Raw genomic sequence first — 13,385 nt, 5'->3', positions numbered from 1 at the left:
CACCGAGAAGAAGCTTAGTCAGGATATATTCATGGATCCAGTTATCCGCGGAAACTCTTTTTCCCGAATTACTCGAGTGTCGAAGCTCTAAAACGCTTAATCTGTATCCAACTATGGCGATACACGTTCCGGCATATTTCCATACCATTATGCAAAGAGGCCGCACCGGTAACATTACTCTCCGCGGCACAGCCACCACTACCACACCATCCTCGACATACACTCGTGGTGGTAAAGCATTACGGCATATATACTCCATCGATTTATTATAATTTAGATTGTCTTCTAAGAACCTCGGCTATACGTGCACACATACGTATACACGGCACGCCTTAATGTGCCGGGCGTTCGTTAATTATTCCACCGGTATTCTGTAAATATGCATGAATTATATATCTGCAGGCACGCGAGAGCAGAAAGCGACGAGAAAACGTGTGATTAATACATTTTTTTTCGCCCTAGAAGTAAATTCTCGCCTTCGCGCATAATCTTTCACGGTCGTTCGCGCCGTTGAAAGATTTTTGGAAGTTGCACACGATTGCAACGTATGTCGCGCACGGCTGCATCAAATTGGTATTGATTAAATCGGGCGGTCGGTTCGATGACCAAGTTAATTTCAAAAATGTGTTATTGAGCGTGAATAACTAAATCACTTTGCACGCGTTACTGGATTATGTTTATGGGCAAGTACCGATATCGGCAGATAATACAGACGAGCTCAATTTTCATTGCCATGTATAAGTGAAAATTGATATTCGACAATGATCCCCGAAGCATCGTAAGCCTCATTGGTTTGTGTATCGCGCTAATTATTTTCACTAATCTACTTTCACATATATTTCACTTTGTGTCATTGTTTCTTCTGGCTTTTGTCAAACTAAAATAATATATTTCAATAAATATCAATCACATAAATTGTAAATAATTATTAATCTGTTTTTCGCGTTAAATGTAATCACCGCAATAAAAATTGCTAGCTTGTGTTAAAATCTTTGCGTGGCTATTTAATTAATTCACGCGAGAGGAAATGCAATCCATACTATCTAAAAACGGTCAAGAGAGTGTGTGATTTTTCAGCAAAATATAACCTGTATATTGATATATTAATTAGAGTTAATTAATTAAAACAATATTATATTACCAGCACAATTATCCAGCATAATAAATTATCAGTAGAATTCAATTTAGAAGCACTTCTTATAACGTTTGCCTATACATTAAAAGTAATATAGTTTCAATCTAATTTCTAATTATATATTAATGAATCTATATTTCTGTTGCAGGACAGCGATAGGAGTAGCGCTGGAAGTCCCGAACCGGCGACAGGTGGTGGTGCGCTTCACGAACATCAAATGATGATAGATGACATAAAGAATTCACGAAAGAGACGACGGAGCCCATCACCCGAAAATCTTCATCAAGCGAAACGTGCGGCGGTTGCACAAGCTCATCTAAACGGAACGAGTAAATATCTTTTTTCCCTCAAAATTTTATATATATATATCGATTTTCTCTCGATATATCGACATTGCGCTCTCACTGTCGAAAATTTTGTGCATAGTGGCCGGTATGGTGACACTTCAGAATCTCCAGAACTTAGCGAATTTGCAAAATCTTCCACAAGTTGCGTCATTGGCCGCTGGTCTTCAAGGGATGACGGCGGGATTGACTAATAATCAGTTAATCAATACTCCTTTGAATCTGACTGTCAGCTCGTCAGGTAAGCAATGATAGAAATAATAATAAATTAATCGAAATTTTTGATATGGAAATTAAAAATGAATATAGAAACTCGCACGGTTAAAGTTGGAACACGGAATCGAGGATTGCGCGAGAATTAAATGACAAAGGTAATCTAACGCGGTGAAATTGTTAATTTTCATTCCCAGGTGGAACGATACCAACAGCCTCGAGTACGACAGCGGCTCCCCACCTTCTGCCACCTAGCTCGGCTCCAATGGCGACGTTACCTCAGCTATTATCTCAACCACAACCGGTTGCAATGCCTCAATTCATCCTAACGTCCGGTCAATTGGTTCAGGGCATTCAAGGGGCTCAGCTTCTTATCCCCACTTCACAAGGTAAGCTTCGCTAACACGTGCATACATTTTCATCATTTCCCGTATATATACATATATATATATAGTTGACCTTTCCTTTGATCGTATATCTTATCTCGTCGTAATATTGAGTTTGATTGTGTCGTCGCGAGTAAGATTTAGAAAATTATAATAATTTCAATTATTCAAAATTTTATCGACACAATTTCCGCTTGTAAAATCAAGGCGCGTTCGCTGTGCGAAACACATAGTAATCCGACGCTGTGCCGGCGCATAATGTTGTGCAATCAAGATGTGCCGATATATAATATAATATCGACTATCTCTGACCAGCTCGGACTAAGGCCGGTCCGTCGTCCATACTTAGTGGTCCTAGACTGCCTCGGCGAGCACAGGGCAAACTCTGCAACTAATTTCAATGTATAATTAACGTCTCACTACCCCTCTCCAACCCCACGGATCCCACCCCGTTTTACTTCCTTTCTCGGGTTCGTCCTTCCCTCCCCTTTCTCCTTTCCTCCTTCGCTCCCCTCCCTGTTTCTAACCCTAGCACTCACTGGACATCGCAGCTCCGCGGATTCGACCGCTATTATATCGATTGCGGTCCGCGCTAACTTCGTTTCTACCAAGTTGGGTTCCTATTCTGGCAATTGAGAGAGAAAGAGAAAGACAGAGACAAATGGAGAGACAGAGGGAGGGAAAGAGGAGAGAAGAGAGAAAGAGATAGAGATATAGAGCGTACGGAACAGGTAGAGAATGAGAGGCAGAAGGAGAACTTTGGGATTCCGCCTAAGTGGATTGAAGTTCGTGGATATGGACCGGCCGCGGTAGAATGACGAGTTACGTGGCGGCAAATAATGTTTGCACTGCTTTTCGGCTCAATCGATGGTAACTGACTAACGCTCGATTGGTCTCTGATAGACATCGAGTATCGGCGAGGATGAGTCGAGGAGTGCTCGAGAGTGCGGTCAATAGGTTGTCGTTCATAGAAATTATTGTCCGCGCAGGAATGTCCGGCTTTATTTAAAGTGATATCAGCCGCCCGAGATTTTATTCGTGTCGCGCATGAACGATTAAGATCCGGCGAGGATTAAAACACAAGAGAGATCTCATGCACGTTTTAATCGTTAAGAATATAAATAGAATTAAGAATAAAAATAATATCCTCCAATTTTTTCTTTAGATATAAATTAGAAATATAAATTAGAAATGATATATATTATATATATATATAAATTATTTATATATAAAATTTTCGACTTTTAAACAATTCTTCGTCCTTTGACAGATAATAAGACACGTAAACTCTAATTATTATATCGCTATCGCGGATAAGATAAATAAAATATTTTACGAATCTCGTCGCGGATTTATCAGATGTGAGTTGACAGTACATTATTGACGGTGTATTAACGGCGCGTTATCGTTCGGCAACGTTTGAACTGCACGTTAATAGGATTGTCGGTTGACCTTACCTCAGAACGTGAAACTTTTATGGCTGTTCGGAATACGGGATTTGCTTAGCTTAGCTGTAGGTGGCAACACGGGTACGTACTCATGATCAGTAATCATATTAAGCGCGTGTACAGGGTAATCAGATTAGCGGAGCTGGAGGTAATCCCGAAACTATTCTAAGTATGATTAGGCGTCCTTCTCGCAGCGCAGTCCAGTGCCAGTACCTGTACCCACTATTAAGATGACGATAATAGTTTGCCAACTACGCTAGCCTGCGAGGTTACCTGCCCTATGGGTTGCCTAATAATCCCTCTATGAGACTCTGATAACTTTACCACCCATCCTGGATCAACGACGCGTGGACTATGTTCATAATGAAAATGAAGTATCTATTGATTCGAGATACGATTATACAGCACTTTCGAAGGATATCATAAATTAATTATCCTTTCTCACTTGTAATATTCCATCGATATTAGCATGTCATTTAATATAAAAAATATTTCCTATTCCCCAGGGATCGCTACGCAAACCATTTTGACCATACCAGTCAGTCACGTCACGAATAATCAAATGGTAAATTTGGCGCTCAGTAATGGACAAGTAGTTTCTACGACACTGGCGAATCTTCAGTCTCTAGCTCAACCACAGAATATGCTTAATACGCCTACGAGCAATGGTGAGTTAATATATTGTTTTAAAACGTTTATTATTAAAATATTATATATTTTTATCAGAATATTAATATATATATATGTATAATTGTTCTCTTGTTTGCTAATAATTTTTCAATTAATAAATAATTGTTTCCAATATATCATATTATATAGAATTGAAGAATAATATACTTAATACGTATAAATAATTTTTAAAATATCTGAATTTAATGATATTTTCAAAAATATAAATGTTCAAAATTAAATTTTTTTATCTTTTTATTAAAATTGCTCTAATTTTAAATTTCTATATATAAATTTTTCCTTATTAAATTATAATATAAATGTTTTGACGACATTGTAATGTCTCGTCAAATGCTTAGACATGTCAAGATATATGTATTATGGCTGTGTATTGTGCCTATTCTGTGATTAACGTAGCATCGGATATCGTACTATGTGTGCGTTTGCTTGTCCTTTTATCAGTTCCCACGAGCCCCAGCCTGGCATCAGGATTAGGACTGAACCCTGCTGCTTTGCCGCATCTTCTGAGCAATAGCTCGGCAAGCCAACAACTTCTGAACGCGATGCAGCCTCAGCAACTGCTCCAGGCTGCCCAAGCGGCACAGGCGCAAGCGGCGCAGGCTGTACAGGCCGTTCAGGCTTCTCAGCAACCACTTCTAACGACATCGCCTCAACAGCACAGCCACCGACACACCTCGCATATGAATCATTACACAGTATGTACGACTGGCCACAAAGAAGCCTATCATTTTTCGAAAATATGTAGCAGACAATTAGTATAAAATACTACGAGAACTTTTTAAGAAAGCAAAAAAAATATTTTAAAAGATCTACATCATTCTACATTATTAATATAACTTATTTTTAATGTTATTATTTTAATTTTATATATATTTAATATATAATATTATTTCATAATTACTTTTTGAATTTAAAAATAATTATATAATTTTATATATAATATATATAATATATGTATTATATATTTATATATATATATATTTAGATAACTGTTCTTGTAGATATAAAATATAATCTTTCATGTCATACTACACAGAATGAAATTGATACGTCCATCATTACTTGTTACGGTTTCAACTATCTATACTTCTACGTGATATCACAAAAATATGAAGCCTATTGTAAAAGAAAATATTGCTTTTTACGAAAACCGTAACTATCATGTATTTCGTGCTTTATCTCAATAGCGATCGTCTAATATGTTATTCTCTTAATTTTATCTATAATCTTTCATCGACAAACAATATGTTGTGTAGGAATTGAAAAAGATATCTTTGCTGATTTCTCTTTTCCAAATTTTTTCAACAATGCAAATTGATTTTTATCGAATCGCATGACGTACTCGAACAATCGAATATACACAATTTCCGTGATACGGAGAAGACTCAACGGCGAGATCAGCGGAGCAACTTGAATAATTCTCGATATTGAGCGATCTTGTTAAGAAAGTATTCCGTCAGTACTGGCGGCATTCCTTCCGCTAATTAGACTCTAAAGTGTCCCGATCCGAGCGGTTCCGTCTCATTATTAAGTGCATAATTGGCGCGGAAGAGGAGCATTGTCATGTCTTCGCGGTAGAGTCCCCGCTAATCTGTCCGCTACTACTGTATTGTTCACAGCCAACGGAAAAACATCACAGGGAACGACCGGAGCAGTCGTCGCCTTTGAACGAATCTGTCGTGTCCGCCGCATCCGCCTTGAACAGATTGGCCGCCAGCAACGGCGAGATTACCATCACGACAACGCATGGACCAGGCGGTGTCGGACTAAAAGCTTCCCCGAGCAATATGCATAGCCCGAAGGAAGAGGAGGATGATCTCCTGAACGATTCACCGAGTAAGAGATACAGCTTATTTCTTTTTCGCGCAATAACTATTAATCGGTGGGGGGGGGGGGGTCGAAAGTCAAAATGATCTGTGCGGTTTACTTGGCAGTGCGTTTAAAATGACACATCAACATGCGCGTGAAAATGATAATCGAGGCCCCGAGGGTAACCGTGTTGTTATTTCTTGACAGCTTTTAATTACAACTTTTGCAGAGGACATCGTCTTCCTATATTCGCAATCATCTTGCCTATATAGAGAAGCACAGTTGCTAATGTCGACAAGTAATTGCATGCATAATGATCTCACTTAAAGAAGCAATTACCACATGCAAACGCGTTTCTTATCTTTATCTTGCCAAGTTGTCACATTCTAACTGATATCTTTGACAGGGACGTTAATCGCGGCTACGTGTGATTGTATATAAATTCGCAAACGTATATTTCTGATAATTGAAGCGTGCACGCATACTATTTTTCAATTTTACCGCGATTGTTCAAATACTTCTCTTCAACAATACGGTAAAAACTGCCGTCGCACAAGACGCGATTTAATATTTAAATGCGCGTTTCTGTAGCTGGCAAATAGTATTTCGAACGGGCATCGATCGTTTGATAACTGTAATAGAATATCATATAACACTCATTACGGTGCATTAGTTCGCTGCTTACTGCCTTCTAGGAAGCCATAAAGATTCCAGCAGCGCGCGTAACCTCGTGTTGGCTGACAATAATTTTAATAACTTACAATCATCGCGTAGACTGGCACTTCGTCATTCTGACGCGGTGGAATAATCATTCAACGCGTGAAGCTAACGATTCTCAATTGCTGGTGTTAGATGGGAGCAAAACTTCATAAATATTTGCCTTTACTAACCATTCTCCGATAATATTTCAGTGATTCGCATAGAAAACAGGAAGCAATACTACAATTACAAAAAAATATGATCTTATATAATTTCTACTGTGTTGTATAATTAATATATTTCAAGTTTTTATTACATGAATTTGTAAGTAATTAAACTTTAGTCATTATAATATATATATATATATATATATATATATATATATATATATATCAAGAATTATATTTAATTTAATGCAATTTGCAACTCGTATACTACTTGGAATAAATTAATTAATAAGCGCGATTAGTTGCAAAAATTTTGTGTTATAATCGAATCTAATGCATTCGCAACTTTTTGTTTGAAACGTGCAAAGTACTTATGGGGCCTCGATCGAAAATTAATGATCACAGAAATATCGTGCCAGAAGAAGGATTTGCAGTTTCGCGCGGTGCAGAAACCAGGCAGACTGGTCGAGATTACGGGCATTTCTATTGCATGCGTATACATTCGGGGTGACAGATTTACGAGAGAAATCGTTACAGCTTGAACTGCTGTAACGAAGCTGCTTGATGTCATTAGCCGTCTCATAAGAGCTTCGGTACGTTCCGATGAATCGATTGAAATGTGTGCTCGAATGACTAGCAATGAATCCCTGGCTTGTGCTCAAAATGCACCATTAGAATCATAAAACTGATCACACGCGTGACGCAAGAATGTTTATCGCATTAACCCTTGAACCACGAATATTTCATCTCGTTTACAATTGGCTCGGTATCCTATCTGCGACTAACTTATGAGGTGATTCATACAATCAAGAATTCGTTTAAACAATTGTTATAAAAAAATAAGAATATTCAATAAACGATAAAATTACTAGTAAAAAATTTAAAATACTGAATAAGAAACTCTTGCTAATTTATATTTGGAATTTATTCAGCATAAAATTAGACTTAATTTTTCTTTGCTAAAAAATTAAAAACCAGTAAATCGTGATTTATTTATTTTTTTTTATTAAAAAAAATCAGAGTAGAGCGTTATATGAACTTTCATTACAGACCAACCAACGATCAATGAAGCCACTAACAATGTGGTCGATGGGATCAATTTGGACGAGATCAAGGAGTTCGCGAAAGTCTTTAAGCTGCGTAGACTATCGCTGGGTCTGACACAGACCCAGGTCGGGCAGGCCCTGAGCGTCACCGAAGGACCCGCATACAGCCAAAGTGCCATATGCAGGTTAGTTTTCGTTGCGTCGTCCTCCTCGCGTTCGTCGAAACGGACGTCGCTAATGAGAATTCAATAATATGGTAGAATGTAAAACGACAGTGTGCCAGGTCACTGGAAATGGCGTAGAAAGGGTTGGAATTAGTTCACGGAGTAGCAAAAAGAGAAATAGTGATCCGTTCGTTTTATAATAGTATCTTTCATTAGGAATAAACGCCCGAATATAAGGCTCGCGAAACAGTTTTATACTTTTGTTTCCTCATCCTCGTGTGATAATATTAAACAAAATTGCTATTCGCGTCTAATTTATCGCAACGTTTGAAATTCGTTCAAAGACTAGAAAATTTTCGATGCAGCTTTCGCAGGTACATTATTTAATTTGGAGGTGCAAGATAAACTTATTTATACCAGCATACACCACGATGGTTCCTGATTTATGCTGCAGCTTAAATGTAGATCTAATGTTTGATACTATCAATAATTAGAAATTACGTTAATTTAAAGATATCCGTAGAGAAATTTCACAAAATTATTATACGTTCATAGTGAACGTATAACGGGTAATAAATGTTTATGAATATGGGCTTTCCAGACTTATACTATTTACCTTCTTCGTCGATCGAGCGTGTCGATTCGAAATGCGAATGGGAACCACCGTGGTGATGCCGGTAACGAGCAGAGAGAAAAAAGTTTATACCTTTTAAAAAATTCTTATCGTAAATCAACTAACATAAGCATTGGTGATTGTTCCCCAGTGCCCTGGCTACCCAGATGTACGCTGCCTCGCAGATTGCCTCTCAGCAGCAAGCTACGTACGTTCACCCCTCATTGCGCTACTTAATTTACCTAAAAATCTAAAAACTCGAAAATCCTTTAAGAAATCGCAGTTATACCCAACGATGGAAAATTGAGAACGTATCTTCCGACGGTCGGGAGAAGGAGCTTTAAAAAGAGAGAAAGAGAACTATAATCGATCAATCAATCGTTAATGTCAACGACGCATAAAAATCAGATACAAGATATAATCTAATTCTCTCTTCTCTCTTCGTCATTTGCGCTCATCCGATTTCGCGGTCTTCTCCTGCTTTAGAATCGGCAGGCGTATTTGGGTATAGCTGCACAAGCACTCTCACTAATTTCTAATTCCGTTCGGAAAAGAGATGCGCGAAAAGGAGCACTTCTAAAATTAACTTTCTTCGAGCCAGGGCATTGGCAAACTTGGGCATGATGTCGCCAACGCGCTAAGAATAAAAGAATAGAACAAAGTCGAAGGACTCTCGCAATTTTTAACGTTCGTCGAGTCTATAAAAGCTCTGGATTTCTTCACGATCAAAGTCCGAGAGACTCGAACTTTCGCCCGCGCGAGAGAGAAGCGTTTGCGTAGCGCGTTGGCAACATCATACACGGCATCACCAAACCTTAAAGCATGCACGCATTGTCAATGTCCTGTTATTGAATCAATGCATGTTTCTTAGTGCTCCTTTAGTGGGACAAAGACGTAAGGCCGAGAAGTAAATATACGCTAACAAGAGAAAATATAAAAAAAAACAAATTACATATTTTATTATATATATTGTATTATGTACGAAGTTGAAGATTTCATCATTTTACGTCTTTGTCATCTTGTCTCTCGATACGCACATCCATTTCCTTCCATTATTTTTTCTCAATTTCCCGAGAAATTGAAATCTAAGAAGATGGATCAAGCCTTATTCTTGGCTTTAGATTCGAAAAGCTGGACATTACGCCGAAAAGCGCGCAGAAAATTAAGCCGGTCCTCGAAAGGTGGATGAAGGAGGCAGAAGAGAGGTGAGTAATACCACTACAATATTTTGTATTAATAAGAATTATTACATCGCGAACACACATCGTGAGAAGTTTCTTTTTCTTCGACATATAAAATAATAAATGCAACGATCTCTTTTTATTTTCCATATAAACGCGCCGTAATTAATTTAAATTTAAATAACCGAGTATCTCGCTCTGCTATTCTCTCTAGACACGCGGAATTCTCTCGATTACGAGTCAAGTCCTAATGTTGTATTTGTGATACATGATTATTTCGCAATCGTCCGATGCGACCTCGACTTCGCGTCTGCACGAGAGCGTGCGAACGTGTACGTGCTAATTGGTAATTCGCTAATTGAATTCACCTGATTAATTGCGGATCTGCGTCTAATAAATACGCGGAATGTTAATTAGAATGGAAGAAACCGTTACGAGATGCTGCGCGATTCAGCTACAGGCAACTACGCGGCAAATGCGGCCACGATGGTTTTCGCTCCGTGTCGCGAGAGATCCGCCGATCCTTAATGCTTAAGAATCTCGGACTCGGTATTTTCATGAGGTGTAAATTTTACGAGCCGATATATAAAATCTAATGAACTTTATTTAGCCGCGAGCTAATCAGGAGTCCATGTAGCCGCGTCACGGCTGGAAAAGCATCGCGATGCAGTTTTGACATCATGCAATCTGAGTGCTGATGCATTTTTCTCCGCTTTTATAGCTTATAACTTTTCTGAAATTAAATTGGAAATTAAATTATCATATACACAAGTTAGGTGATTATATTATTATTATTATTGCATATTTTTTCTGATTTTTATTCCCATGATTATTGCTTAATTATATGCAATCTTACTTAAAAAATATTGGACATTTCCATGTGATTCCTATTTAATTTTCCATTTAAATACGATAATTTTTAATGCGAAAAATTCTGCGTATTTATATTATGAGATTATAAAAAGTAAATATAATTTAAAATTGAGCGACCCCATTTAGCACTAAATATAAACGATATTAATGCAAACATACGGATCGATGTTCTCATAATTTCTACATTTGTAACTACAAGCATAAATCGACGGAGACGAAAGAAACAGCAGCAGTTTGCTATCAAACAGTTCGTGTTTATTCGCACAAAAGCGTGTTGCTTGAAGCAACGATAAAATCATTACGCTTCGATCCGCGGAGGAAAGATCCGCGGAAAAAGCGCAGCGCGGTATAATCGAATGATTCGATGACGGAAGTGGCGACGCGACGGCTGTACGCATCGTTTCTCTTTTCACGGGGAAAACCGGCAACAACAATGACCCATCCTGCATTCGCACGGCGTAGAACTAAGCGTCGACCGTGCGCCGGCCGCGTCCGGGAAAAATGAAAGCGGCTAGTTTATGCGGTGCACGTGCACGATTTATCTGCCGAGTAATTAAACTGTGGACTAATTAAAATCAGGTTTCTGATGTACCTCTTCCCCTGCGTCCCTCTACCCCACTCCCTTACCGCCGTCACCTCGCTCTTATCCGCGGCAGCGCAACGCGACGTTCCCTTCCTTTCTCTCTCTCTCTCTTTCTCTCTGTCATTCCTTTCACACTCGCAGCTTCTACCACCTTCCCTCTGTTCTCGTCTTCTTCCTTCCTTCTCTCATCGTTCGTCTAAACCTCTCCTCGGAGATTATATATTCCTCTCTTACACCTATATATATATGTAACAATACTTTGTACACCCACGCAGAAGTTTACCCGCAGCTTCCCTTCGCAGCCTTTCTTTCTCTCTCCTTCTTCGCGTCTTTTACGTATTAACTCATTTATTTTCATCTCTTTCTTCGTCTTTCTCCTCTCCCTCTTCTTGCACTCGGCGTTTCTCTCCATTGCATTCATCGGTATATACAGTCGCATACCAACGATGTAACATCCCAACCCCGTCGAATCGGTTCGTCGGTCGCGTCGGTTCTTCGCGCTCTCACACCGACTTCTCCATTAGCATATTGTTTTCGCGAATTCGACGAAATATTACCGCGCGATGCTAATGTCTCGCCGTGTACTTTTTTTCGAGTCGACAGTTGGTCATTCGGAGTTAAATTAAAAACATAAATTTTGAGCCGGGGTACTGCAACCGTACCTATGACCGTATCAGCACGTCGAGCTCTCTCTCTCTCTTTCTCTCCCTCTCTCATTTTGTCTCTCTTTGTTCCCGCAGCCTCCGTCCCGAACCGCTTCTCATCGCTCACCCGGGAGTCCCAACGGAAGTTCTCCTGTTTACTGTCGCGACCGCGAGCTTTTTCCATGTCGCGCTGTACCCGATAATACTATTCGTCGAATGAAATTACGTCGACCGGTCGCACGACGCCAAAAAAGTTTGCATATTCTCGATCCAAGACTCTCGAGATCGGAAATTTATAAATTTCTTTCAACTTATTTGTTCGCAACTGGAGTAATATATCGTGAGAAGTATAACAACGAATTTCGCAACGGCAGATTATATAATGATAAATTCAATAATTATTATAAAATCATTAAAAGATAACGTACATTAGTTTAATTAACCATTTTAATTAACCATCAGAAAATAATTGAGAAATAACGCGAATATATATACTATATATCGATTTGAACGCAGAAACTATCCGAGATTTAATGAGCTCATTGTACAATGAATAAAATAGAAATTGAAGTTTGAAAAACGCCGCGACTCTCTTCGATTGCTAATTTTATTCGTGTCGACACCGACCGTCGCAAGGTCTGTTTCGCGATACATGGACTAAGTTCGGCTCGTGAATCAACCGAGCTGTTACACCAGGAGAAAAATCCAATACTGGACGGGATATTTGCGACCGAACATGTTCGAATATCATGACGTTGGCGATTTCTTTTTTTGTTTTTTTTTAATCAGTATCCTGTTTCGCGTTAATGTAATTACGAGTATGCAAAATGGTAAACAGAATTATGTTTTTCACATTTGATTTACTTATAACAATATTTCAACAAACCGCAGGAGCAATGCTGAACTCAATGTATAGATGCATGTAATTAATTATTGTAAAAACGTGGTGATTAACTCAGACCTTTAAACACAGGATCCTATTTCGCGACTATATATATATATATATATATGTATACATATATAATATAATCGCAAAACGGGAAACGCAAAATTAATCATAAATGATAACGTTAACATGTAGCAATGTCGACGATGCAATCTTCCGAATTTGAGCAAGAGTAGTGCATCTGATTCCAGGTACAAGAGCGGCGTTAATCATCTGACGGACTTCATCGGGGTAGAACCGAGCAAGAAGCGAAAACGACGGACCTCCTTCACCCCTCAAGCTTTGGAACTGCTGAACGCACACTTTGACAGAAACACTCATCCCACCGGTTAGTTTCGCACATTCTTCATTTATCTCTACTATTATTAAATTTTTTCGTATTAAAAAGAAACTTTTTCTTGTCGCGAAATTCTGTTTCAAACCCATCTTATATACTTGAACGCA

The 13,385-nt window shown here is 38.7% G+C and overlaps 1 protein-coding gene across 4 annotated transcripts in view; it reads left to right on the top strand.

The window, feature by feature from the left end:
- Positions 1 to 13,385, top strand: part of pdm3 (POU-domain protein pdm3) — a 134,894-nt gene that overhangs the window by 117,501 nt on the left and 4,008 nt on the right. For 2 of the 4 annotated variants that reach the window (XM_029304625.2, XM_029304624.2), the window contains 10 exons: positions 1,284 to 1,464; positions 1,562 to 1,720; positions 1,890 to 2,081; positions 4,033 to 4,194; positions 4,658 to 4,911; positions 5,836 to 6,052; positions 7,942 to 8,122; positions 8,866 to 8,922; positions 9,836 to 9,919; positions 13,118 to 13,269. In XM_029304625.2, coding sequence (XP_029160458.1) covers positions 1,284 to 1,464; positions 1,562 to 1,720; positions 1,890 to 2,081; positions 4,033 to 4,194; positions 4,658 to 4,911; positions 5,836 to 6,052; positions 7,942 to 8,122; positions 8,866 to 8,922; positions 9,836 to 9,919; positions 13,118 to 13,269 — 1,639 coding nt within the window. The remainder of the gene's footprint in view (positions 1 to 1,283; positions 1,465 to 1,561; positions 1,721 to 1,889; positions 2,082 to 4,032; positions 4,195 to 4,657; positions 4,912 to 5,835; positions 6,053 to 7,941; positions 8,123 to 8,865; positions 8,923 to 9,835; positions 9,920 to 13,117; positions 13,270 to 13,385) is intronic. The other 2 variants (XM_029304626.2, XM_029304627.2) reach the window with 2 other exon arrangements.

Source organism: Nylanderia fulva, unplaced genomic scaffold (genome assembly GCF_048542155.1).
Source record: "Nylanderia fulva isolate GAGA-0341 unplaced genomic scaffold, ASM4854215v1 Scaffold13, whole genome shotgun sequence".
Lineage (NCBI taxonomy): Eukaryota > Metazoa > Arthropoda > Insecta > Hymenoptera > Formicidae > Nylanderia > Nylanderia fulva.
This window is presented reverse-complemented; position numbering and strand designations above follow the sequence as displayed.